This window comes from Sus scrofa, chromosome 12, assembly GCF_054392235.1.
Source record: "Sus scrofa isolate SSC_HxYL_T2T_F1_AM1 chromosome 12, Sscrofa_HxYL_maternal_Yorkshire_Landrace_v2.0, whole genome shotgun sequence".
NCBI classification, from domain to species: Eukaryota; Metazoa; Chordata; class Mammalia; order Artiodactyla; family Suidae; genus Sus; species Sus scrofa.
In genome coordinates, this window is record NC_139394.1 from 5219322 (window position 1) to 5246784 (window position 27463).

The 27463-nt window shown below is 57.5% G+C and overlaps 2 protein-coding genes and 1 long non-coding RNA gene across 5 annotated transcripts in view; 2 read left to right on the forward strand and 1 right to left on the reverse strand.

Moving 5' to 3' along the window:
• PRPSAP1 (phosphoribosyl pyrophosphate synthetase associated protein 1) overlaps positions 1-1213 on the forward strand; it is a 30353-nt gene extending 29140 nt beyond the window's left edge. For both annotated transcript variants that reach the window (XM_003131174.4, XM_005656921.4), the window contains one exon: positions 466-1213. In XM_003131174.4, the coding sequence (XP_003131222.1) occupies positions 466-624 (159 nt within the window). In that variant the 3' untranslated portion in view covers positions 625-1213. The remainder of the gene's footprint in view (positions 1-465) is intronic.
• LOC146398005 (uncharacterized) lies at positions 1-5731 on the reverse strand. The gene is made up of 2 exons (XR_014820843.1): positions 5657-5731; positions 1-4999 (listed from the first exon to the last, which is right to left on the reverse strand). It is a non-coding gene; the product is annotated as an uncharacterized LOC146398005 (long non-coding RNA).
• On the forward strand, positions 3497-27405 carry QRICH2 (glutamine rich 2). Of its 2 annotated transcripts, none has more exons than XM_084983452.1 (19): positions 3497-4520; positions 5823-5882; positions 6318-6428; positions 12600-15435; positions 15865-15950; positions 17274-17371; positions 18159-18273; positions 20597-20857; positions 21501-21623; positions 21706-21780; positions 21937-22101; positions 22220-22341; positions 22845-22910; positions 23159-23260; positions 23888-24091; positions 24383-24530; positions 24831-24918; positions 25624-25752; positions 27182-27405. In XM_084983452.1, the coding sequence occupies exons 1-19, from the start codon at positions 3756-3758 to the stop codon at positions 27370-27372; spliced, it is 5745 nt and encodes a 1914-aa protein (XP_084839578.1). In that variant the 5' UTR covers positions 3497-3755; the 3' UTR covers positions 27373-27405. The 2 variants fall into 2 exon arrangements, 1 of the variants encoding a protein (XP_084839578.1); XR_014820646.1 differs by having other exon boundaries at positions 3756-4520; positions 22849-22910.
• The last annotated feature ends 58 nt before the right edge of the window (positions 27406-27463 follow it).

Sequence of the window (27463 nt, forward strand, 5' to 3'; positions counted from 1 at the left end):
TTTTGTTTTTTTTTTTTGTCTTAACTGCTTTTTAGGGCCACACTGTGGCATGTGGAGGTTCCCAGGTTAGGGGTCCAATCAGAGTTACAGCTGCTGGCCTCCGCCACAGCCATGGGGGGTCCGAGCCGCATCCATGACCTTCACCACAGCTCATGGCAACACCGGATCCTCAACCCACTGAGCGAGGCCGGGGGTTGAACCCGCAACCTCATGGTTCCTAGTCCGGTTCGTTTCTGCTGCGCCACGATGGGAACTCCAGCCATGACCTTCCCAAGCTTATGTTTTGAATCGTGTGCCCTCTCCCCAGGGTAGAGTTGGTTTACTTTGTGTAAACTACTTGGCGGAGGGAGGCTTCTGTGGTTTGGCGCCTGGTCTGTGGGGACCAAGTGTCCCGTGGGCGTTTCTGAGGGGCCCCATCACGGCACGTCCATAACAGGGTTTCTCTTCCGTCGCTGCAACGACCAGGTGGTGGTGACAAATACTGTCCCTCACGAGGTGCAGAAGCTGCAGTGTCCCAAGATCAAGACGGTGGACATCAGTCTGATCCTGTCCGAAGCCATTCGCAGAATCCACAACGGCGAGTCCATGGCCTACCTCTTCCGAAACATCACCGTGGACGACTAGCTCTCCCCGTGGCCTTGACCCTGGAGCTCGAGGAAGCCATGTGCGCGGCAGGGCCGGCGGCTCTGTGCACGGTGTTCCCTTTCGGGGGAGGCGCGTGGTCTCTCTTGCGTTGCCAAGTCCAGTTGGTGGGAGGCGTTCAGCTCGCAGAGCGGGGGACAGCGATGATGCGTGAATGGCCTTCACCGTCCCCGGGGTCATCCTGTTCCTTAAAAGTTAGACATTTCCCCGTAGCGAATCTGAACGTCTCGCTGCTGTGGAAGCGGGCGCGAAAGGCCGACACCGTGCCTCCCTCAGGCTCCCTTAGTTGCTTCCACCACCGGGAACCCGCGTGCTGCTGCTGAACTAGGCTGGGGACGCCGAGCCCCCGGCACTGGTTCTGTTCCACCTGCCCTCTCGCTGGTCACCTCCACGCCCGTCTTTTGAAGAGACTCCTATCTTTCTTTGATGACCCGCTCGCCAGCGGCCATTGAAGGACGAAGCATTTACGGCGCTTCCCCTGGTGAGGACGTCAGGGTAGAGACCCGCACCCCGTGTCCGGGCGTCTGCATTGCTCTTAAGTTGCAAATAAAAGAAAGTTGCTGTCTTGTGAGTCTCTTCTCCACGTTGCAGAGGTGCCCGCTGACTGCGGGGTGGCCCGGGTCCACAGCTGGCCCCGGGCCCCGGACGTCCATCCCCTTCCTTCCCACCCTGGGAGGTGAAATCCTGGTGAACAGTGTATCTAAAGCCCCATTTTAAAAACAGGCCCAGCGCTGCTTTTTCTCGAGTGATAGGTGACACTTGGGTCGGCTGCGTCGTGTCGGGCTGCCCTTGGCCCTTCTGCCCGGCGTTTTCAAGTACATGATCGTAATTCTAGTTCATGTCTCACGCCCCAGGCGGGCCTTGCTGCACAGGTGGTGTGCACTGCACTGTACCTTGCGGTCTGGTCCGAGTCGGGACCCAATGCCCCGGGCGGGAGGAGTGTCCGCCTGGAAATGAGCTGGAGCCGCCTGAGGTCCTCTTAGCTCCTGTGAGCCCGTGAAGGGCAGTCGGCTGACTTGTACAGTTGTATTTCTTTGCAAGGAAGTTTCCTGGACATTTCTCTCCCTTTTCCAATGACTAGAAAAGCTCCCAGCCCGCCGTCAAAACTTGGAGCACATGAGCCTTCTCAAGCACACAAAGAACGTTGCCTTCTGAGAATAGTCCGAGGAGAATTTTGAGGAAAGAACTTAATAAATCTGAAATGATTAGCGTGGTCATAGACAAAGAGCCGAGGACTGTTACTCGGGAGACTGGTTCGGGCAGAGGGCCAGGGCTTTCTGGGCCTCTGTCCTCTGTTGTGAAAGGGAGGTTTGGAATTGAAAGCTAAGGCCCTTTCAACCCCCAAATTCCATTTATGCCTCCAGTTAGATGTTTCCTATGTAGCTAAGAGGGGAGGTTTTAGTGTACTTAACAAAAATTTTTGCTGGTGGGTTGCGGCAGCTGGATGTGGGATCTGTTCCCAGACCAGGGATTGAACCCAGGCTACAGGTGGTGAATGCTGATCCTCACGACTGGACCACCAGGGAACTCCCTTAATCCTACTTACTTAGCAAAAGCATTTGGTAAAACAGATTTCTTGGGATGAGAATTGGCGCTTATTAGAATGTGCTCTTTCCATGGGTATTAAGTGAGTCCTGATGTGTAGCCTGGCACACTGGCAAGTCTCAGGGAGAGGAAAGTGGGAACATGAGGGCTTGGGGACCTGACGTCCTGGCCGTAGCTAGTGTGGCAGGGCTGTCACATTGCTCTGCAAAGTCACTGAAACTCACCCACCTCAGCCGCACAGCTGATGCTCAGCCCTAAGCCTCTAACTTCAGCTGTGTGATCTGGCCTTACCTTTTATATGTAAGCATCTACGTGCACAAAAGACTACAAAGAATTTGTTCTTATGATATCAACAACCACCTGAAGGCCTACTGTGTGTCAGGCTCAGGGAGTTAATCGTGAACAAAAATCCTTGGGTGTTACCCTCATGGGAATCGCATTGAACTCATTTCCAGGAAGCTGCTGTCTTGGAGGGGGCAGGGGATGGACCTGACGGCTTCCAAGGAAACCTTCAGACTAAACTGAAAAGTATTTGCATTTGAGAAGTAGTAAGAATAGTACCTCGTCACAAAATGTAGTCTTGGGTTTTCTTTAGCTTTCCTGAGTATGAAAACAAACTACCTGTTTTCTGGGGCAATCAAGCCTCAGCTGCTGAGAGCACCAAATTCCTCTAGTCCTGTCTCGTCAGTCGTGCCCTATAACCAGCGGAGATGTTGGCCCCTGACCACAGGAGTCTGTGTTGAGATAAAGAGGCCAGACGGGGTCAGCTGGTGGCTGATTGGAACTGCCTGAGAGGTAAGTGGTCTTCAGCCCAGTTCCCTCCCCTTCTGATTGAGCAGAGCCGTAGCGAACTGTCCCCAAGGGGCCAAGGTCTCAGGACTGCATCCCTTAGATAAGTCCACTGACTTGTGATGGGACCAGCTAAGACACTCAACGTAATGGCCATGAGGTCCCTGGTTCTTTGTGGCCCCCCAGGGGTGAGGGAATGGTGGGGTTTTCTAGGTAAAGGGATGGCTAGAATCCAGGTGAACCCTAAGAGGTCTCCGTGCCCCCTCCTCCCCAACCTGAACTGTTCCCTGATGTAAATGCCTCGGGGACAGCGCTCTTTGGGGAGCGTTTACTAAGAATAGCAACTGGTGGTGCCTTGGGGTCTGACCAAGGCTTCCCCGACCCCCTAGGACTGGCTCCTCTGGTGACTTTGGAGTGGCATCAAGTACAGGCAGGCCCCCGCCGGGGGGCGTTCTTCCGCGGAATCCCACGGGCGCGCGGGGTGCCACCACAACCGGGCGTCGAACGGGGCCGCGCCCCCGGTTCCAAACGTCTGTCGTCCGTGAGCCGGCGCCAGCGCGGGGCAGTCCAAGGCTTGGGATCCGACGGCGGCGGCCTGACCCCAACGGGGAGGCGGGCGCTGTTTCCCGGGAGCGAAGAGTGGGGAGCCCGGCGGCCTTTCTCTCCGTCCTCGGGGCGGGCTTCAGACCCAGGGGCACGGGCGCCCCGGGGCCTCGCAGGGGCCCGGAAAGGCCCCAGAGACGCGGTGAGCGGCGCAGGATCGCCAGAGAAGGCGCACGATGCCGCCCGCGACGCTGGCCCCCTCGGTCTCCCTCCGGGAGCTGGCCGACCTCGCCATCGGCACCCCGGAGGTGGGCGCCGTCAACTTCACGGCCCTGCACACGCTCATCGTGGCCATGCTCAAGAACCTCAACCTGCAGGAGGCGCGGATCAACTACCAGGCCCAGCTGCCCGAGCAGAGCCGCTCCTTCGAGACCCCGCGGGCCTCGAGCAGCACCCCGCAGTTGCCCGTGTCCAAAGAGAGGCGGAGGAGCAGCGTGAGCGGAGCGCCGCCGCAGGCGCTGGAGAGCAAGGTCAAGGACCTGAGCGGGCAGGTGCAGGACCTCAGCAGGCAGCTTAAGACCGTGGAGAGCCAGGTGCAGGCCATCGTGGCGCACATGCAGCACGTCACCGTCCAGACCAGCGGGCTGCAAGCCCGGGAGTGGCTGGAGGCCAAGGAGATGGACCTGCTGGCGCAGGAGAAGGCGCTGAGAGAGTCGATGAGAGTTTGGAAGGACCGCGAGCCGGTCCCGGAAGTGGGCGCGGTCCGCCAGGCGGGCGCGAGGGGGGCTGCCGGGCCGGAGGCTCCCAGCCAAGCCGCTCTCCGGCGCCCCCTGGAGCCGAGCCCCGAAAAAGCACTGCGGGAAAGCGGCCGGAGCTGGGAGGTGCCGGATGGCTTCCAGGCCTTACAGATCCTGGAGCTGCTCCAGGAGGTCATGGAGGAAGTGAAAATCCTGAAGGAAGCCCAGCCAAAGGGAAAGGAGCTCCCTGAGGTGCACCCCGAGGTGAGAACGGCGGGGACCCCATCTTGGGGAGCTGAGTAACCCCTTCTAGGGCGGCCTCCTTCCCTTGCTGGTTACACAGGGGTTCTCCCACCACCACGTGTCAGACATCCGAGCGTCCTGAGCCCACCCAGAGAGGGGCTCACGACTTCCCAGTATATTCTTTGAACGGATATCCTTGAAACTAGAATAAAGAAATAAGGCGGTGGGTGTTGAGAGACAAAGCTATTGCCGAGAAGAGGGGGGCTGTGATGGGGAGGGTTATGGGTCACCAACCCCAGCCCCCCCAACAGCACCCCCACCCCCCGCAGGCAGCACCACTCTCACTTGGATCTTTGGTTCCTTGGAGAGAGAAGCACAAATCCCTCGGTATAAGCATTTCCCAGTGAACAGCCCTCGAAGCATGTCAATTCCAGAAGATTCTAGGCAATGCTAGAATTCAAGGCCGGCTCATAGGATGAGGCTGGAATCTGGGGTTAGAGCTGGGGAAAAAGGAGGAGAAATTAGGAGGAAGCCCAGGGAGAGGCAAAGAGAAACCAGAGGAAGGAGAAAAGCTTAAAGGGGGAGGCGCCAAAACCCTGGAGGGGCTCCCCTGGATTCCCCGGCTCACCTCATCCCAGGCCTCCAGACCCCAGATGGACTCATTTTTGCTTTGGGAAATTTTTCTTTCTAAAGTGTGGCGTGGAGGTCCCTTCGTGGCTCAGCGGTTAACAAACCCGACCAGGATCCTTGATGTGGATTCGATCCCTGGCCTCGCTCAGTGGGTTAAGGATCCAGCGTTGCCGTGGCTGTGGTGTAGGCCAGCAGCCACAGCTCCGATTGGATCCCTAGCCTGGGAACCTCTAAGTGCCACGGGTGTGGCCCTAAAATAGCAATATAAATAAGTAAATAAAAAATAAAAGTGTCACGTCTGGGGACACCGTTGAAGCACCCAATCATCTTTGTCCTTGAGAGGCAAGGTCAGCCTGCTTCTGCAGTGCTAGAACGTCTCACCAGGGGGTTGTATGAAACGCATCTTGGGGCCAGGGAAGGCTCCTGTCTGCACCATCCTTGCTCTTGGCTCCCTGTCTCCCGGTGCCAGCCCACCACGCACCACTTCCCTTCCTCTTGGCTGAGAAAGAACCAGAAGCCAGGCTTACCAGACTTCTCTCGACCCTCTGTTCCTCTAAGAGCCACATACATCCCTTCCTCTTCTTCCTTGTGCCTGTGCGTGTGCGTGTGTGCGTGTGCGTGTGCACATGTGTGTGTGTGTGTGTGTGTGTGTGTGGTCTGCTTTGATCCTCAGTCTCTGAACTCTTTTTCCAGAACCTCCTGCAGCGGATCGACGAACTGGAGAGGCTAACTAAAGAGCGGGACAAATTCCTGGTAACATCAGGCAGCGCTGTGGGAAAGGGCCCTCAAGGCGGGGGTTGGGGGAGGATGGTCGCCTGAAGCCCCCCCATCCAGACTCCCACGCCAGGTGCCTGCATCCCCCTATCGTGGGGTGATGTAGGCCCTCTGCCTCTTGGGCCGCTGCCCCTGGAATGAGGGAACATTCCTTGCATCCCTACCCGGTGGTCCATCCAGGGCTCACATGGGACAGGAAACCAGTCACCCAAGACTCCTTGGTTACTTGAAGGACTGTGACGTCTCCTGGGGGCTTTGGAAGGACCCACCCAAACCCGTTAATTCTGTTCTGTTGCTACGGCTGCCTCTGATTAAACTAGGTGTGTGTGTGTGTGTGTGTGTGTGTGTGTGTGTCTGGTATGTTGTGTGTTCTTGGCGTGTTTGTGTGTGCGTGCCTGTCGTTTACCCTGTCAGGAACTGGTGAGCCGGAAGCTGAGTATGATGCCTTCGATGGAAGAAGCCACTATGGTCACCTGGGAGGAGCTGGAGCAAGCGATTACCGACGGCTGGAGGGCCTCGCAAGTGGTGAACAGCGGGGGTGGGGGTAGGGGCTGGCCAGTGATCTTGGGTGGGGTCCCCAAACCTCTTCCTTTCCACGACTGCACAGTAGTCCATGATGCGGGTATTTTGCATTTGTTTCACCAATTTTCTATTATGGCTGCTTTAAATGGTTTTTTTTCTCAGTCCTCAGCCGTGCTCTAATAATGATATTCACACACGGGAAGGTACCCCTAAGATAAGTGCCTAGGAACCCAATGCGCATTTGTAGTTTGCCCAGCTTTGGCCAAATTGTCTTCGTGGGTGTAGTTTCAGCTTGGGCCCCGCCCCCTCATGGGTGAGCATTTGTTCCTCCGTCACCTGCCAGCACCGTCTGTCGGTACCTCCTTCTCTTTAGCTTGGCCCGTGGTTTAGACGGAAAACGGTACCCCAGGGTAGTTTTGATTTGCTTTCAGAGCTCTTCAAAGGTCCTTTACAGTCTTTCCTGAAACGCACGAGTCCCTGCACGGTTAGTGGACAAATGAAACCCCCTCAAGGGAGCCTTGTGCTGATGGTGACTTGTACCTGCGGGTGTGTGTCTTTCCCTGGGCCGGGCACGGGACAACCAAGCTAAGCTTTCTTCCTCTGGATAAGGTGGGTATTTTCAAATGGCCCAGAGGATACGGATCGGCTGCCTTTTCGGTCTCGACATTCCTCTTCCCCTGGCTTCGTGTATCTGGGTCACTTGGAAAGATTCCCATGGATGTGCAGACACCCAGCAGGAGGAGGGCGAGCCCTTTGGCGCCACCAAGTGGCCATCTGGGTGCGCCAACTATTTTCTGGGTACAAGGGATAGCCTGCTAGTCTCCCCAGCTGCTTTCTGAGTCTCCAGTCGTTCTTCAGAGAAAAGCAGCATCAGAAAATGTTGGAAAGGAGTTCCCGTCGTGGCTCTGCAGTTAACAAACCGACTAGCATCCATGAGGAGGTGGGTTCAGGACCTGGTGTTGCCACGAGCTGTGGTGTAGGTCAAAGACAAGACTCGGATCCTGCGTTGCTGTGGCATATGCCACAGGTGTGGCCCTAAAAAGACAAAAGAGTTGGAAAAAGAGCCTGCCACAGAGAGAATGGTCTAGAAAAAGGTAGCCTCTGCTTTCATTGTTTTGGGTGTTTTCCTTAAGCTTTCTTTGCACATACGTGCCATTGTCGTTTCAGTGAGCAATGCATTTCCCTGGGGTGCCAGGCAGCCGCAAGGCTTAAAAATAAGCTTCGATAGAAGCACCTCTGGACGTTGCGCCTTCTCCAGAGGTGTCAGGGTTCCGACAGCTGCTCAAAATCGTGAACAACCCCAGCAGCAGATGAGAATGAAATATAAATTTCTGCGAAGCAAGAGAGCACGCACTGACAAGTTGAGTCCTGCGCAGACCCCAGGAAAGCAGTGGTCTCGGGGGCGGCTGAGGCACCGTCTGCCCGAATCGAGAGTAGGAAGAGAGCCAGGGCAGGAGGTGGGGAGGGATGTGCGCAGAGAAATACGGTCTCATGTTTGGAGAACCAGACGTGGGGAGAGAGGCTGCGACTCTCCCCGTAGCAGCGCCTGTTAAAGGAGCGCAGAGCCGAGGTGGGAGAGGCTCGTCTGTCCCCACACTTGAGTGTGTGAAGGACACAGACCGCTTGCTTCCAAGGGCGTGTTCTGATGGCCAACGGGCCATTCTTGACCGCTGTGTGCAGACACCCGCAGAAGGGAGTTCCCGTCTCGGCCCAGCAGTTAATGCATCTGACTAGCATCCATGAGGATGAAGTTTCCATCCCTGGCCTCGCTCATTGGGTTAAGGATCTGGCAGACTCAGGCCAGTGGCTCCGATTCGACCCCTAGCCTGGGAACTTCCATATGCCGCAGGCGCGGCCCTAAAAAGCAAAGAAAGAGGAAGTCAGCAACCATCAGCAATGGGAAAAGACAGGGACGCAGAAGGAACCGAAGCAGCCCTGCCTTCGCCTTGACTTCAGCTCAGTGAAACTGCTTGTGGAATTCTGACCCCCTGAACGGTACGGTAACACGTTGGTGTTGTTTTGAGCCGCGGAGTTGTGGCGATTTGTGACAGAGCCACAGGACACTTGTCCATAGCGTCCTCTTCTCCCTCTTGAGACAGTTCGTGAGTGATGGCCTCGTCTTGCAACTTGAGCTGGAATTTTTCTGCCATCTCCTAATCTTGTTTCTGAACACTGGGCAATAATCAGAGCTGAAGTTGCCTAGAGAATGGGTTTCTTTTCTTTTTTCTTTCTTTTGTCTTTTCAAGGCCGCATTATGGAGGTTCCCGGGCTAGAGGTCGAATTGGAGCTGTAGCCGCTGGCTTACACCAGAGCCCCAGCAACGTGGGATCCAAGCCACGTCTGTGACCTACACCACAGCTCACGACAATGCTGGATGCTCAACCCGCTGAGCGAGGCCAGGGATCAAACCTGCAACTTCGGGGATGCTAGTCAGGTTCATTACCACTGAGCCAGGATGGGAACTCCAGAGGGGGCTTCTGACATGGGCAATGTCAGAATCTTTCCATGGCTCAGTTTCCTTATCTCGTTTATTTCGTCTGCAGTGACTAATTCTCAGTCCAGGAGGGCCTTTCCAGGGCACAGGAGACAGGCAGAACTCTTCGGTAACTGCCAAGATTCCCGCCCCCAGTGAGGGCAGAATCTTGGACGGGGTGGGCCGTCTCTCCATGATGAGATTGCCAATATAATGATTTTGAATAAATCCAAGGGAAATTATTCCAGGTGGCCCTGATCCAATCAAGAGAGCCCTCCTAGGAGTTCCACTGTAGCTCAGCGTGTTAAGAACTCGACTAATGGGAGTTCCTGTCGTGGCTCAGCGGTTAACGAATCCGACTAGTATCCATGAGGTTGAGGTTTCGGGTTCGATCCCTGCCCTTGTTCAGTGGGTTAAGGATCCGGCATTGCCGTGAGCTGTGGTGTAGTTTGCAGACTAGGCTCGGATCCTGTGTTGCTGTGGGCTCTGGTGTAGGCTGGCAGCTACAGCTCTGATTCGACCCCTAGCCTGGGAACCTCCATATGCTGTGGGAAGCGGCCCTAGAAAAGGCAAAAAGACTAAATAAATAAATAAATTTATAGATGCATATGTTGTGGCCCAGTATATGGTCTGTCTTGGTAAATTTCTGTGCACTTAAAAAGCACTGTGTTTGCTGGGACCTAATCAAACTTCAAAGTTTCTACACAGCAAAGGAAACCCTAAACAACACAAAAAGACAACCCACAGAGTGGGAGAAAATCTTTGCAAGTGAATCAGCTGACAAGGGATTAATCTCCAAAATTTAGAAACACCTTCTGCAGCTCCATACCAAAAAAACAAACAACCCCATCCAAAAATGGGCAGAAGATCTAAACAGACAGTTCTCCAAAGAAGACATACAGATGGCCGAGAAACACATGAAAAGATGTTCAGCGTCACTCATTATTAGAGAGATGCAAATCAAAACCACGATGAGGTACCACCTTTCACCAGCCAGAATGGCCATCATCCAAAAGTCTACAGACAATAAGTGCTGGAGAGGGTGTGGAGAAAAAGGAACCCTAGCACACTCTTGGTGGGATTGTAAATTGGTGCAACCACTGTGGAAAACAGTATGGAGAGTCCTCAGAAAACTAAACATAGAACCACCATTTGATCCAGCAATCCCACTCGTGGGCATCTACCCAGAGAAAACCACGACTCGCAAAGACACATGGACTCCAATGTTCACAGCAGCACTATCTGCAAGAGCCAAGACATGGAAACAACCTAAATGTCCATCGACAGAGGAGTGGATCCAGAAGAGGTGGTCCATATACACAGCAGAATATGACTTAGCCATTAAAAGGAACAAAATACCGGCATTTTTTGCAACATGGATGGACCTAGAAACCATCATGCTAAGTGAAGTCAGCCGTACAATGAGACACCAACATGCAATGCTTTCACTGACATGCGGAATCTGAAAAAAGGACAGACTGGACTTCTTTGCAGAACAGATGCTGACTCACAGACATTGAAAAACTTATGGTCTCTGGAGGAGACAGTTTGGGGGGTGGGGGGATGTGCCTGGGCTGTGGGATGTGAATCCTGTGAAATCCGATTGTTTGATCATTATACAACTACAGATGTGATCAATTCATCTGAGTAATAAAAAATAAAAAAATAAAAGGACAATATGAGGAAAAAAACAAACAAAAAAACCCCAACAATGTGTCTTCTTCGGGTTAAACTGTGTCTCCCCCACCCCTACTCAACATATGCTGACGTCGTAACTGCCCAGGCCTGTGAACGTAAACTGATCTGGAAACAGTCTTTGCAGATGATTAGGATGAGGTCATTCGGGTGGATCCTGATCCGGTAGGACCGTGTCCTCATAAGAAGGGGAAATTTGGACAGAGGGACACACACAGGAGGAGATGATGTGAAAACACAGGGAGGGACCTCCCGTTGTGGCTCCCGGGGGATCCCGACCAGCATCCGTGAGGATTCGTGTTTGATCCCTGGCCTCGCTCAGTGGGTTAAGGACCTGCTGTTGCCGTGAGCTGTGGTGTAGGTCGCAGACGTGGCTTGGACCTGGCGTGGCTGTGGCTGTGGTGTAGGCCAGTGGCTACAGCTCCGATTAGACTCCTAGCCTGGGAACCTCCATATGCCGCAGGTGTGGTCCTAGAAAGACAAACAAAACTAAACAGAAACAGCTGCTACAAGCCAAGGACCACCTGAGACCAGAAGCTAGGCGAGAGCATGGGTCAGAGCCTCTCACCAGCCCCAGGAGGAACCAGCCCTATCGACAGTTTAATTTCAGATTTCTAGCCTCCAGAACTGTGAGAGAACATGTTTCTGTTGTGTGAGTTACCCAGGTGGTGGCACTTTGTGGCAGCTCCTGAAAATGATTACAACATACTTGCCAGTTTCCTGCTTATTCCTGTCTGCTGTTGAGAGAGCAGGGTTGAGATCTCTGATGACAATTGTGGATTTGTCCATATCGCCTTGCAGTTCTGTCCGGTTTTGCTTTATGTATTTTTAGCCCTGTTTTTTGGTACATAAACATTCAGGATTGTTGTGTCCTCTTTTTTTTTTTTTTTCTTTCTTTTTATAGCCATGGCTGCAGCATATGGAAGTTCCCAGGCTAGGGGTTGAATTGGAGCTGCAGCTGCTGGCCTACACCACAGCCACAGCCACACTGGATCCAAGCCGCATCTGCCACCTACACCACAGCTTGTGGCAATACTGGATCCTTAACCCACTGAGCAAGGCCAGGGATTGAACCCACATCCTCACAGAGACTACCTCGGGTTCTTAACCCCCTGAGCCATAATGGGAACACCACTTTTTTTTTTTTTTTTTTTTTTTTTGGCCTCGTCCATGTCATGCAAAAGGTCCTGGGCCAGGGATTGATTCCACACCACAGCAGTGACCCAAGCTGCTTCAGTTGACGACACTGGATCCTTAACTCGCTGCACCGCAGGAGAACTCCTGTGCCGTACATTTTATGTCATTATTTATTTATTTTACATTTGAAATATGCGGCTTACTTGCCCTGCCGTGAACCCTTCCACCCTCAGCAATAGGTCAATGATGGGGGAGACTCTATATTTTATTTTTTCCATGATAGCTGGTTTAGGGTGTTGACTTTGTATCTTGAATTCGATACTTTACTCCCGTCCTTGATTTGCAGACTCAGCAAGAGTTGAGGTCGCTCAGTTGTCTTTTGTGGTTTCCGCATGTCTTTCATGAGGGAAACGTCATATGACCATGTCCTTTACGAATGTGCAGCTTCTCAGACACCTGAAGAACCACCCTGCACGAATGTCAGCGTCGGTCTTTGTGTCCAGCTTCGTTCAGGGGGGACCGGAGGGTGTTTTTCTCCCAGGGGCGCTCAGTCCTCTTCCACACTCCAGACTTCTTTCCCTCCCGCGGCACATGGAGGTTCCCAGGCTGGAGGTCGAATCGAGCTGTAGCCGCTGGCCTACGCCAGAGCCACAGCAGCGCAGGAACCGAGCTGCGTCTGTGACCCACACCCCAGCTCACGGCAACGCCGGATCCTTCACCCACCGAGCAAGGCCAGGGATCGAACCCGCAACCTCATGGTTCCTCGTCGGATTCGCTAACCACTGAGCCACGACGGGAACTCCCCCTCCGACTCTTATATCGAGGATTTTCACTTCCAGTGACTGATTTCTTCCTTCCTCTTGCACCAGGTCTCGGAGTCATCAACAGGCCTTCCTAAGCGCAGAGGGCAGTCCTCCGTGACGTCAAATGATATAATTATTCCAAGCGGAGCCTCCACCAAGCGTCCGAGTCTTGACCAGGCGATGGAGTCTGCCACTGGTTTGATCACAGATAAGACCTTTTTGGGGACCAGTGGCATAGGATACCCCTCTGAAGGGGTTACTGGCAGGGACCGAAGCAGAGGTACCCCTGCTCCTGGGTTTCCTGGCAGAGAACAGCACTCCAGGGCCTGGGATGAAGCTGGCCCAGCCAAACCCTATCACCCCACAGTGTCCCAATTCAGAATAGAGTCAGATCGTCACAGATCATCTAGAGAGCAGCACGGCTTAGCACATCTACGCAGAGAGGAGCAAGATGCACACCTCGGCCCCGTTTATCAGGGTTTATCCCCAGCCACCTTGGCCAGAGACTGGCATAGGGGAGCATACATTAGCCAGGGTCCAATTTTTGCAAGGCCAGATCAATATGGACTCGGATTACTAGCCACAGATCAGCTTGCTTCGCTCACTCCTAGCACTTACGCACAAGGCGTGGTACCCCTCTATGTGGGTCAGCTTGGAGCGGTACCCCCTGGAATGGATGAGCAGGAATTGGTACTGCCTGACATGGTTCAGAGGGATGTGGTGCCACCCTTGGCACCCAGCAGAGATGAGCAAGGATTGGAACTACCTCGTTCAGATCAGTCTGGTGTGGTTCCACTTCGCACACCTCAGCACGGTGTGATAATTCCTGGTACAGACCAACGTGGTATAAGACAGCCTGGCGTGGACAAGAGTGGTATTGGACCACTTGGCAGGGATGAGCGTGGATTAGTACCTCTTGGCATAGATGAGTATGGATTTGCAGTGTTTCCCATGGATCAGCAAAGATTGTTATCAGCTGGTTTGATACACGTAGCTGCAGGTCCGCAAGGTTTTGTGCAGCCCGGTTTTGGAACATCTGGCTTCATACAACCTGGCACAGAGCAGCCTGGCTTGGTCCAGCCTGGTGCATCTCAGCCTGGCCTGGTGCAGCCTGGCGTAGGTCATCCTGACTTGGTCCAGCCTGGTGCAGCTCAGCCGGGCTTGGTCCTGCCTGGTGCAACTCAGCCCGATTTGGTGCAGCTTGGCGTAGGTCAGCAAGGCTTGGTCCAGCCTGGTGCACCTCAGCCTGACTTGGTCCAGCCTGGTGCAGCTCAGCCTGTCCTGGTGCAGCCTGGCGCAGCTCAGCCTGGCTTGGTGCAGCCTGGCGCAGCTCAGCCTGGCTTGGTCCAGCCTGGTGCAGCTCAGCCTGGCTTGGTGCAGCCTGGTGCAGCTCAGCCGGGCTTGGTCCTGCCTGGTGCAGCTCAGCCTGGCCTGGTCCAGCCTGGTGCAGCTCAGCCTGGCCTGGTGCAGCCTGGTGCAGCTCAGCCTGGCCTGGTCCAGCCTGGTGCAGCTCAGCCTGGCCTGGTCCAGCCTGGTGCAGCTCAGCCTGGCCTGGTGCAGCCTGGTGCAGGTCAGCCTGACTTGGTGCAGCCTGGTGCAGCTCAGCCTGGCCTGGTGCAGCCTGGTGCAGCTCAGCCTGGCTTGGTCCAGCCTGGAATATATCAGCCTGGCATGGTGCAGCCCGGTGCAGCTCAGCCTGGCATGGCGCAGCCTGGTGCAGCTCAGCCTGGCTTGGTACAGCCTGGAATATATCATCTGGGCTCAGTGCAGCCTGGTACAGCTCAGCCTGGCGTGGTGCAGCCTAGTGCAACTCAGCCTGGCATCATGCAGCCTGGTGCAGCTCAGCCGGGCGTGGTCCAGCCTGGTGCAGCTCAGCCTGGTTTGGTGCAGCCTGGTGCGGCTCAGCCTGGTTTGGTGCAACGCAGTGCGGGTCAGCCTGGTTTAGTGCAAGCTGGTTTAGCTCCACATGGCTTTTTTCAACCTGGTGCGTCTATGCCTGGCTTGTTTCCACCTGGTCTGGTACAGCCTGGTGCCCATCCACGTGGTTTCATGCGGCCTGGTACGGATCAGCGTGGTTTGGTTCAACCTGCAATAGATCACCGTTGGTTGCGGCAGTCTGCTACAGATCGAGGCTTGATACCACCGGTCACAGAGCTTCCTGGCTTTCCAACAATCCATGCAGATCCTCCAAGTTTCCTATCACCGAGCCCACACCAGCACGGCGTGGTATATCCTGGCAGAGATCAGCATGGCTGGGGGTCACCCTTCCTAGCCAGTCAAGGTTTGGCATTGAGAGGTACAGACCAGGAGGGTCTGGAACCACGAGAGGCCTATCAACAAGGGTTGATGCCTCCTGGCGGAGCCCAGCATGGCCCAACACCGTTGCGCACCCGCGTGGGTTCTGCAAGCCAGGATCCACAGCCTCTGGAAACACCCGAACCGGAAGAGCGTGGTGACGTGGCCCCAGCTGCAGAGCCGCCCGACCAGGCACGGTCTAGCCCAGGTTCCCAGGACCTCGGGCATCCTGGCCCTCGTGGCCCAGGGTACCCGGGTGTAGACCTGTTCTTCCAGGTGGGTTTGGATCCACATGAAACGTATGATGCAAGCCACCCTCGCATGTCTATTCAGACCACCCCAAGCCACGAGGCCGCCTTTCTCGGGGACACACCCCTGCCTGACAGTTCCCACCGCGCCTCGTCCGACAGGAGCAATATCCAGACGGAGCGGCACGACTCCCTGGATAAACTGGCTCCCAGCTTCCCCATGGCAGTGGAAACGTTTCGTCTGATGGGAGAGCTCGTCGGCCTCTACGTGGAGCTTAAGGAAAACATGAAGGAGCTGGATGAGGAACAGGCCGGCCAAACGGACTTGGAGAAGCTCCAGTTCCTGCTGGCGCTGATGGGTGTGTGTGCGGGGCGGGGAGGCCGCTGTCCCCATGCTCGTCCTTGTCCTCGAGGGGTGGCCTCCTCTTCTCCCCCGGGCCTCAACTCCCGGCCACTGGCCCTCTGCCTGGGGCCCCGAAAAGCATTTCCCCCGTGCTGGGTTCTCCCATAGCCCACAGGGCCCCAGAGATGGAATTAAGCCAGTCGGAGTGAAGGAGCCTTAGCAGGGAAGGAGGCGGGTTCTTAGGCCTCTGCCAGACTCTGGGGAGCAGCCGGGGTGAGGAGCAAACAATCGCGTTGAACTCATCCCCTGAAAGGACCCTCCTGTCTTCCCATCCCCTTGCTGCGGCCCCAGGAGAAGCCTGGTGGAGGCTGCGGAGGGCTGGAAACGGGCCCGGGAGCCCCTGGGCATCTGACCTTTCCGGCTCTAAGGTCTCTCTTCTCCGCAGTCAGGAAGTCCATCCCCGCCGACCTGCAGGAGCAGGTGAAGACCTTGAAGGCCTTGACCAAAGAAGTTTGTCAAGAAAAAGCCAAAGTGAGTCAGAGAGGCTCCACCTCCTTTGCCTTTGAGCGCCAACAACCCTCCTTGCGGCTTCTGTTTGCGGCTTCTGCACCACCCTTTCACGGAGATTAGTGTCTTTATAGTCCCCGTGTTTATCTCCCAGACCTAAAATCTGACGTTCGGAGTTCCCGTCAGGGCACTGGAAACGAATCAAAACACAAGGGGGCAGTTCCTGTCGTGGCACAGCGGAAATGACTCCGACTAGGAACCATGAGGGTGAGGGTTCGATCCCTGGCCTCGCTCAGTGGGTTAAGGATCCAGTGTTGCTGTAGCTGTGGTGTAGGTGGGCAGCTGTAGCTCCAATTCAGCCCCTGGCCTGGGAACCTCCATATGCTATGGGTGCAGCCCTAAAAAGATCAAAAAAAAAAAAAAAAAAAAAAAGGAAGGATTCAGTTGCACCAACCAAGAGGCCTGAGCAGCTTTCATCACTCGGAGCTGTGGGACTGTCTGGGACCAGTGATCATGGCAAGATCTTCAGCCCCCACCCCCCCACCCCCGCTCCCCTCTCTCCCCTTCTCCCCCTCTCTCCTCTCTCTCTTTCTCTCTCCTCTCTTTTTTTTTTTTTTTTTTTTTTGCTTTTTAGGGTTGTACTTGAGACATAGGGAGGTTCCCAGGCTAGGGATCCAATCAGAGCTGCAGCTGCCAGCCTACGCCACAGCCACAGCAATGTGTGATCTGAGCTGTGTCTGTGACCTACACCACAGCTCACGGCAATGCTGGATCCTTAACCCACTGAGGGAGGCCAGGGACCGAACCCGGATCCTCATGGATGCTAGTCGGGGTCGTTAACTGCTGAGCCATAATGGGAACTCCTTTTTTTTTTTTTTGCTTTTTAGGGTTCAGCCCTTCTTAGTGCCAGCTCTCTACCCCCATGGGATAGAGGGGTGTTAAGAAGGGAGCTTGGGCTTTGTCACTTTGTCAGAAGGTTGGATTAGGATTCAGGAACAGAGAGCTCCCATTGTTGTTCAGTGGAAACAAATCTCACTCGGATCCACGAGGACGCAGGTTCGATCCCCAGCCTTGCTCAGTGGGTTAAAGATCCAGAGTGGCTGTGAGCTGCAGTGTAGGTCACAGATACGGCTCAGATCCTGCGTTGCCGTGGCTGCCAGCAGCTCCAGCTCCAATTTGACTCCTAGCCTGGGACCCTCCATATGCCATGGGTACGGCCCTGAAATAAAAGAAAAAAAAAAAAAAGGGATTAGGGAACAGGGGAGGGGCTTGCTCAGGCTGCAGAGGTCAGTTCAGAGAGCAGCGCTCTCAAGCCTGCCTGACCCTCCTCTCGCACCGGATTTGTAGCTGGACAGGGTGAACAAGATCCTGGAGGGCGAGCAGGAGCAAGAAACGGGAAAGGACGTGAAAGCTGGCCCGCTGAGCCTGCAGCTGGGCATCCTCAGGTAAAACCCCTGTGTCCTCCCTCCTGGCATCACGCCTTCCCGGACGAGGAGACAGAAGCCTTCGGTTCACTGTCTTTGATCCAGATCATGTCTGTTCTCCGCCTTTCCATAGCTAATCCCCGTTGCTGGGGGAAGTCGCCCAGGTCCTTAAAACAGCTCAGGAGTTCCCTGGTGGCTCAGCAGGTTAAGGTTCCATCTGGTGTTGCTGCTGCTGCATCACAGCTTCGATCCTTGGCTCCAGAACTTCTAGCATGCTGCGAGCGTGACCAAAAAAATAATTTGTTTAAATTAAAAACAGGAGTTCCCGTCGTGGCTCAGTGGTTAACGAATCCAACTAGGAACCATGAGGTTGTGGGTTCGATCCCTGGCCTTGCTCAGTGGGTTAAGGATCCGGCGTTGCCGTGAGCTGTGGTGTAGGTTGCAGACGCGGCTTGGATCCCACGTTGCTGTGGCTCTGGCGTAGGGCAGCAGCTACAGCTCCAATTGGACCCCTAGCCTGGGAACCTCCATATGCCGCGGAAGCGGCCCTAGAAAAGGCAAAAAGACAAAAAAATAAAAAATAAAAAAAATAAATAAAAACAAACAACCTCCTGAGATACTGTCTCCACTTGGAGAATTCAGGGCATTTGCTAGGGCCCCTCAGAGCCGTCTCTTTTCCGGTCTGACCCCCAGAAGCCTCTCAGGCCAGCACTCTGGGCCGTCACCTGTGGGATAGGCAAGGCCTTGGACTCCCAGCCAGAGGCTGCTGGAGGCGGGTGGTGAGGCTGGAACCTCTCTCGTGCCACAGAGTCACCGTGGCCGACATCGAGAAGGAGCTGGCGGAGCTCAGGGAGAGCCAAGAGCGGGGCAAGATCAGCCTGGAACATTCGGTCTCCGAAGCCTCCCTCTACCTCCAGGATCAGGTGAGGACTCCACACTCCTCAGCCGCAGAGACCAGGGCCCTTCTTGGGGTTGGCTGCAGACAGACCAGCCTGTTTTATTTTATTTTTCCCTTTTTTGACCCTGCCCATGGCATGCAGAATTTCCCTGGCCAGGGATCAAACCCATGCCATAGCCGTGACAACGCTGGATCCTTAACCCACTGAGCCACAAGGGAACTCCCCAGATTCTTCTCTGATATGTAATTTGCAAATACTCTCTCCCGTTCTGTGCCTTATCTTTTCACTCCCTGGATAGTGTCTGCGTTTGCATCTTTTTTTTTTTTTTTTGGCTGCGTGGTGCGGTGGTGGCTTGATGTAGGACCTAAGTTCCCGACCAGGGATTGAACCCAGGCCACAGTGGTTAAAGTGCTGAGCCCTAACCACTAGATCACCTGGGAACTCCCTGCCTTTGCTTCTTGAAAGTTGCTATTCTCAGTTGCCCCCGAATGTTCCCGGGGGGTATCCGGAGGAGGAAGAGCCCTCTGAGTGCCGGCAGGGGGATCAGATGGGCAAAGGCACGGGGCCCAGGGGCCTTGTACCAGGAGCCCCGACCCCGTGTGCTGAAGGCCCCACTCTGGTCCCCCTCGCAGGTGTGCAGGATCAGTGACATGTTCCATTTCGTGACCAGGAGCTGATTGTCCCCAGTAGGGCAGCAGTGGACAGTGTGTGCGAGGGTCACTTGCCATCCCAAAGCTCATCCCTGAGCTTAGCGGCCTCCAGGGCTCCCTGGGGCCACACCTGTGAGAGCGTATATTCCCCTCCCTGCTTCAGGCCCGGCCTCCTGACCCTTCCCAGGAGTGCGGGCTCTTCCAGTGGCAAGAGGCTTGCTGGGCTCAAGCAAAAGGGAGCTTGGTTGAGGGTAAATACAGAGGAGTTCCCATCGCAATGCAGTGGAAACGAATCCGACGAGGAACCACGAGGTTTCGGGTTCAATCCCTGGCCTTGCTAAGAGGATTAAGGATCCAGCGTTGCCGTGAGCTGTGGTGTAGGTCACAGATGTGGCTCGGATCCCCTGGTGCTGTAGCTGTGGGGCAGGCCGGCTTCTGTAGCTCCATTTTGACCCCTAGCCTGGGAACCTCCATATGCTGCGGTGTGGCCCTAAAAAGCAAAGAAAAAAGGAAAGTAAATACAAAAATTCTCACTGTGGCTCAGCAGTAATGAACCCGACTAGTATCCATGAGGACTCGAGGACTCGGGTTCGATCCCTGGCCCCACGTAGCGGGTTAAGCATCCAGCAAGGCTGTGAGCTGCGGACGCAGCTCGGATCGGGTGTGGCCGAGGCCGTGGAGTAGGCCGGCAGCTGTAGCTCCTACTCTTCTCTTTCTCTGCGTGATTTTCTCTGCTGTGCAAACGCTTCTAAGTTTAATTAGGTCTCTTTTTTAATTTTTGCTTTTGTCTCCTTTGACTTAGGAGACAGATCCAAAAAAAAATATCGCTGTGATTTACAGCGAAGCGTGCTCTGCCTATGTTTTCCTCTAGGAGTTTTTTCATTTCTGGCTTATATTTAGGCTTCTAATCCACTTTGAGTTTAGTTTTGTATATGGTGTAAGAAAATCAGGAGTTCCCGTCGTGGCGCAGTGGTTAACGAATCCGACTAGGAACCATGAGGTTGCGGGTTCGGTCCCTGCCCTTGCTCAGTGGGTTAACGATCCGGCGTTGCCGTGAGCTGTGGTGTAGGTTGCAGACGCGGCTCGGATCCCGCGTTGCTGTGGCTCTGGCATAGGCCGGTGGCTGCAGCTCTGATTCGACCCCTAGCCTGGGAACCTCCATATGCCGCGGGAGCGGCCCAAGAAATAGCAACAATAACAACAACAACAACAAAAAGACAAAAGACCAAAAGACAAAAAAAAAAAAAAAGAAAATCATATTCTCCTATAGTTAGTTGCCTGCCAGATGGGGACAGACAGAGCATGTGTGAGCCCACCCTCATGTCCCCAGACCTGAGGAGCAGGGCCTGGGTGTCATCAGGGTCCTCGAAGTGTTTGTTGACTGACTAACAGACATCACCACTCCAGGATTTAGCTAGAGGAGCCATGTTCTCACCCTGCACCAGCGGGCTGGCTGGAGACCCTCCGTCCTGTGAGGGCTTTATCAGCATCAGTGCTACCCTCCCTGGGAACTCTGGTTACCATTTAATGGTACCTCCTGCGTGCCGCATGCCCTGCGAGACACTGAGGCTGGAACGACTGCCTGGATCACAGCAGGCCAAGGGCAGCAAGCACACGCTGGCAGTGACAGCATAGACGCAGCGAGTGTGGCTGGGCCTCGCTCACTGCCCCGCCCCTGCCCTCTCGCCCGTGCCCAGTTGGACAAGCTCAGGACAATCATCGAGAACATGCTGGCCTCGTCCTCCAAGCTGCTGTCCATGAGCATAAGCGTGGCCCCCCAGAAGACCCTGACAGCCCTGACGCCCGGGGAGCTGGACCCTGAGGCCACCTGCCCGGCCTGCAGCCTGGACCTGAGCCATCAGGTCAGCATGCTGGTGCAGCGCTACGAGCAGCTCCAGGACATGGTCAGCAACCTGGCCGCTTCCCGGCCCTCCAAGAAGGCCAAGCTGCAGAGCCAGGTGATACCATGGTGACGGGAGCCGCTCTCGGAAGCCCCCGGGTCAGGGGGATGCTGGGGCCTAGGGGCCACTTGTCCATGGCTCTTTTCAGGGCCCTGTGGCACCCTGATGGAAAGAAAGAAGTCCCTGGTCTTTCCATCAGGTCACAGCAAGGGCAGCCACAGAGCTGGCTCTGGGGCCAGGGAACCAGGGGGCAGAGCAGGCTCCAGGGGTGGGGACAGCACCGCTGGTGGGGGGTGGAGCCGTGCCATGGCTTTAGGGTTCCAGGTCTTCTAGCTCCCATGCCTATCCCCTCTAAAGGGCAGGCCTGCTGGAGGGGCCGGAAGTGCCACAAGTCCCTGAGGCCAGCTTCTTCGACCCCAGAGTTCAGGTTCAGCTCAGGGCAGGTGGGGGAGCTGGTGCCCACACCCAAAGCCTACAGGGCCCCAGGCAGCTCACCACTCCCAGGCATCAAGACCACCGGTGGGCTGGGTCCCCTCGAGGCTAGTCCATGGGGAGGTGGCAGTTGGCGGCAACCAGAGCAGAGCCAGACCGGGGTCCAAAGTTGTCCTATCTGCTGGGTGATGCTTCAAGAGCCCGCTTCCAGGGACGGCAGTACCCCCAGGGGTGTCTGGAGGAGCCTGACTTTGTCTTTCTGCCGCAGGACGAAGAGCTGCTGGGCCACATCCAGGGCGCTATCCTGCAGGTGCAGGGCGACTGCGAGAAGCTCAACGTCACCACCAGCAGCCTCATCGAGGATCATCGGCAGAAGCAGAAGGACATTGATGTGAGGGGGGGCGGGGCGGCGGGGGGGCCGAGGCACAGCCCCGGGTCCTTGCTCCTCATCCTCTGCGCCCTCGGCCTCCCAGCTGTTGTACCAGGGACTGGAGAAGCTGGAGAAGGAAAAGGCCAACCGGGAACACCTGGAGATGGAGATTGACGTGGTAAGGCCAGGCCCGCATCCCGAAAGCGCGGCTGGGGAGGGGAGGCCGAGGGGGCGGGGTAGGTTCAGGGAAAAGGGTTGACACCGCAGGGAGTGGGGCCCCTCCATCCAGCGGGCGCTCTCCCATCCTGGGGCCTCGTCCTCTCTCTCTGGGCAGAAAGCCGACAAGAGCGCCCTGGCGGGCAAAGTGAGCCGAGTCCAGTTTGACGCCACCACGGAGCAGCTGAACCACATGATGCAGGAGCTGGTGGCTAAGATGAGCGGGCAGGAGCAGGACTGGCAGAAGATGCTGGACAAGCTCCTGGTACAGATGGACAACAAGGTCAGGGGCAGAAGGAGGCTCCAGGGGCCCCGGGGCGGAGACAGCACCCCCTTCTCCGGGCGCCGCAGCCCCCACCTGCTTCCTGGATGCTCACCGGGTCCCCCGGCCCCGCCCACAGCTGGACCGCCTGGAGCTGGACCCCGTGAGGCAGTCCCTGGAGGATCGGTGGAAATCCTTGCGACAGCAGCTCAAAGAGCGCTCCCCCCTCTACCAGGCGGACGAGGCCGCCGCCATGCGGAGGTGAGGGCGGCCGGGCTTTGGCTGGAGGGTTCCCAGAGGAGCAGCGCGCTCCTAGCCGAGACCATCGCAGAGTAGGAGCGAGAGTTTTAGAGCCAGAACAACTCTCCTAGCTCAGGCCAGTCCGCATTACCGCTGAGAGCGCGAGGGGTGGAAGCGGATCCAAGGCCCCCGGAGCTGAGTGGGGCGCAGGGCAGCTTGAGTCCCAAGATTTCCATGCATGGCCGCCAGGGGGCGCCCGAGGCTTACGCAGGGCACCCCTCCTGGCTTGGGGTTAGTGTAGGTGGGTGCTGGATGTGTGCCAGAAGTGGGCACATCCTGGAGCTGTGAGTGCCCCAGGAGCAGGGCCCAGTTCTGGCTCTGGTGGCCTGTGTCCTGCCACCCTGAACACTGAGCGTCCAGCCTGCCTGGCCTGCAGAGAGCCAAGTCCCCGGGCTCTCCATCTCTCCCGTTTGGTACCCTCTGGGCACAGCACTCCCCCTCCAGGTGTATCCCATTCTTCCCAGGCAGCTCTTGGCTCATTTCCACTGCCTCTCATGTGACCGCCCCCTGGAGACTCCTGTGACTGGACAGTGAGTGACCCCAGCCATAACGGGGGCAGGCACAGCAGGGCTTCCTCTCCCCTGTTCCCTGCCTGCCTCCGTCTCCTGTCCTATCCTCTCGCGGGTCCACTGCCTACCCCTGGGCTGCTCCTATGCCTCATCTTCAGCCCAGGCCCGGGCAGAGAGGCTCCTCGGGCAGGGGGCGGGTGGGGAGTGGGCGGTGGGTTTGGATGATGGGGTTTCTCACACCCCGCCCCTGCCTGTCTGTCCCTGCCCAGAGTCATCCCTGTGACTCCTGTGAGCCCAGGCCTGCCTGGGCACCGGTCCATCCGCCCCTACATGGTTTTCGAACTGGAGCAGGTCCGGCAGCAGAGCCGCAGGTATGGGCAGCGGAGTCCTGTGCAGGGTGGCTCTGGAGGGTGAGACTGGGGGCTCCCCCGGCTGGGGTGGGGAGTGGGGGTGCTGCTAGGGTGCTGTCTGAAGGGGCTCCTGGCGCTCCCTGGGGCCAGAGCATCAGACGAGAGCACGGGCCTAGTCACACCCGCCTTTGGGGCCCTGCTGGGTGTCCTGGTGGGACCCTGCCTCTGAGAACCCCCCTCCCCTGTGCTTGGGAGGATAGGAGGGGCTGACTCTCGTGGGGGGGTGACAGGCAGGGGCGTGTTTCATTCTCCCTGGGGCTCCTGCCCTCCTCCCCGCAGCCTCTCCACCTCCTAAGGTTGGGGCTTCAGTGGAAAGGGTGGTTTCCAAACTGCACTTAGAGCTCTAGGGGTGCCAGGGCGGCAGGGCAGGGAGGGGGGGCCTGGCCCCAGCTCCCCCACCAGTGGCAGCTGGCAGAGCTGGGCTTCTGTCCATCCGGCTCCCCTGCTCGTTCCCTGCCCAGACCTTCCTGGGCAGGTCTGGCCCTGGTCCCTCAGGTTTGTAAAGGGGTCCTGCCCACACAGGGTCCTGTTTCAAGGGGAGGGTGGGGGGGTGTGGGCTCACCCCTCCGCTGGGCCCACGCCCCGCAGCCTGAAGCTGGGCAGCGCCGCCTTCCCCCGGGGCGACCTGGCGAAGACGGAACGGAGCGTGGGGCGCCTGCGCAGCATGCACTCCAAGATGCTGATGGACATCGAGAAGGTGCAGATCCACTTCGGGGGCTCGGTCAAGGCCAGCAGCCAAATGATCCGCGAGCTGCTGCAGGCCCAGTGCCTGAGCTCCCCCTGCTATAAACGGTGGGCGGCCAGGCTGGGCCGCGGGAGGGCTCCGCGTCTGCCCACTGGGCGTGTGTGTGTGTGTGTGTGTGTGTGTGTGTGTGTGTGTGTCCGTGTCCCCTTCAGGGTGGCCGGGCCAGGGGGCCACCCCACTCTCTCACCCCTGGCCTTTCCTTGGTCCAGCTGTGGCCCCGAGACCCCTGCGAGTGCTGCCCCGCCCCCACCCCTCTATTCCCCACCGCCGAGCCCGACCCCACCACAGGTGTGTCCCAGGCCACACCTGCTCCTGTGACTCTGCTACCTTCGCCACAGGGTGCCGGAGACGGCCGACTACACCTACTCGACGGTGCCCCGGCGCTGCGGGGGCAGCCACACCCTCACCTACCCCTACCGCCGCAGCCGCCTGCAGCACCCGTCGCAGGGCCTGTGCCCCACCGAGGAGATCCAGATTGCCATGAAGGTGGGGCGCTGCCTGGGAGCCACGAGGGAGGGGCCTGAGGTCGCTCTGGAACACCCACCAGAAGTCCCCTCCGCGGCCCTCGGCCTTGGGGCCGTCTCTTAATCAGACCCTGTAAAAGCCTCTCCTGGGAAGGAGGGTGCATGCCGGCCACCCGCCCACCTGGGCATCCGCCTCCACCTCGGGCCCCCTTCCCCGTCCCTGGGCCCTGGGGCCGCCCGGAGCCCCCTCGAGGGCTCCCAGGAGGCAGGCCTGGGAAGCCCTGGGTGCCCGGTGGTCATGGGACCCGCCCCCCCTGCGCAGCACAACGAGGTGGATATCCTGGGCCTGGACGGACATATTTACAAGGGACGCATGGATACGAGGCTGCCAGGCATCCTGAGCAGAGACAGTGAGTGTCCAGGTGGCCCAGAGGCCCCTCGGGCTTGGCTTGGGTCCCACAGGTCTGCCCTGCTCCTGGAGGCCCAGGCAGCTCCGCCTTCCTCCTCCACCTCCCTGACTCCAAATGTTCAGGTCCCCGAAGCCCCCGGGGTCAATGTTTGCCGCTCCCAGTCTCGGCCCGTTAGCGGGGATGTCGCGGTGGCCCCATCTTTTCTAGCCAACCTTCACCTGCAGGCCGCCCCAGTTTTCCTGCTGCAACACCACGGCCAAGTCCGACCCCTTTTTCTCCTGAGCCCTCGAGCACTTAGTGACTCTCCTGTCCCCGGAACGTCCTCCTCTGGGCAGCCGTCCTGAGGCGTGCGGTCTGTCACGTCCCACCGCCACTTAGAGCCACGCGTGCACATTTCCAATTGCCTCCCTGCCCCGCCCCCGCCCCGAACCACAAACCCGGGTCAGAGCGCACCGGGCCCCAGGCCCCGGGCCGATGCGGGCAGGGGCCTGTCCCAGTGAGTGGCTGGATGGGCGGACGGACAGACAGACCTGGGAGTGAGTGACGCGCGTCCGTCCGAGGGGCCGTCCAGGAATTCAGACCCGGGGAGGCCAGCTGCGGCTGGCGGTGACCAGCAGCCCTCGCCCCGTCCCCACGGGTCCCCCCAGAGCTCCCACTCGCTCCCAGTCCCTGTCTCTGACCCTTCCCGCCACTGTCTCCCATCAGACTTGGGGATTTTAAAGCCCAAGCCCAAGCAGTTGCGGCCCCACGCACACCAGCCGCCGTCCCTCAGCGACAGTGGCCAGCGACTCTCCCGGCCCCAGAGCGCGCGGATGCTGGCGGGCCACAACTCAGGTAGCTCCCTCTGGCGGGAGGGCCCTTCTGGGTGGTCTCGACACTGCCCCCGCCTCTCCTCCTCGCCCGCCTGGCCCCTTTCCCACCCAGGGCTGGCACATACCTTCATTTCCTGGCGAGAGGGAGGGCCTGGGAGCTGAGTGGTGGAATGCGGGGAGCAGAGAGCCCTGACTGAGCTCGCCGTGCGCGGGTCTGTGGGGCAGACACGGTGCCTGCCCCCATTTCTCAGGACGGGAAGCAGGGGCAGGGCTGCAGCCCACGCTGGCTCCAAGCCCGAGTCCTTCCCCGGCCCACCTGCACCCCTCTCCTCCAGCCAGGCCCCCAGGCCTGGGAGACCCTCCTGGGACCCCTGCTCTCCCCTGAGCATCTAAATCCTGCCTGAGAGTCAGGGGACTATGGGCTCCCCTGGGGTTTGGCCAGACCTGGGAGCCAGAGAGGGACACTGGCCTGGAGCCATGAGGCTGGATCTCTTCCACATGACTCCGAGCACGTCTCCCCCTTTTCCAGACCAGCCACCTCATCAATACAGGGGTGCGGGATCAGGGCTGCCTAGAGTTAGGCCCCCCCCTTGACAATCTAGGAAAGACGCTGACTTTCTTCCCATAAGAAGTTAGGTACCCACAGTGCTTTGCAGATGCCGGCAGGAAGGTCAGGACCCCCCTCGTCCCCTGCCCAGGTGACGAGCCCAGCCCTGGGGGCTCCTCACCGCCCCTTTCAGCTCCCGCCTTCAATGAGTGCCTGGAGGAAGCGGAAGCCAACCGTGGTGTGGCCATGCCCCTGGGCTCTACTGAGGGCCCCTCACCAGCCGGGTGCTGTTGAGAGGCTTCACACCTGTGAGCCAGTTTTAATTCTCACGCGCTAAAAGGGAGGGACCATCATTCGTTCCCACCTACAGCTGAGAACACTGCCCAGAGTCACACAGCTAGGAAGCAGCAGAGCTGGAGTTCAAAGCCAAAGCTCTCTGGCCCCGGAGCCAGCCCTGGTGACCAAGGGTAAGGTGTGTGGCTCTGGCTCTCAGCACTCTTTTCTTGGAGGTACTGAGCTTTTTTCTCCTCAGCACTCCACCGTCTATGCCGAGGGCACTTAAAACATTACAGAAGCAGGAGCAAAAGGGAGGGCGTTCTTAGGGGAAATTCTTGCACCTGCTTGTGGGAATCGTGCCTGAACTGTCCCTGCTTTAATAGAGGGAACATTACCAACGAGGTAGGCTCTTGGCCCCGACGAGGGCTTATTTTTAACTCAGATTATAAAGGAGCTTCGCTTAGGGGCGCCTGGGAAGGCTCACCCCTGCCCACTGTCCAGCTCGCTGCCCGGCCGGCCCCAGCTCAAGGGGCTGCTCTGGACACCTCTGGGCCTCAGGCAAGCTGGGGTGGGGCCCTGGGGGGCGTGGGAGTGATCCCGAGCCCTCTCGGCCCCTCTTGTCCTGCAGCTCCTTCCCGTCAGCAGCAAGAAAGACCAGTCTCCTCAGGGGGGAACCTCTCCCAGCCCAGCGCGGGCCACCTGCCCAGCCCCAGCGACATGGCAAACCTGCCGGCAGCACTGGAGATGCAGATGGACGTGCCTCCTGGGGAGGGGATGGAGGAGCCCACCCGGGGGCCGAGGTCCACCGCTGCTCCCTGAGCAGAGCTATAAATAAACGTTTAGGGGCTGTGAGTCTTCTCTAGCGCTGGTGAGAGGGAGGGGCCGCGGCAGGTGGATGGCAGACCCTGGT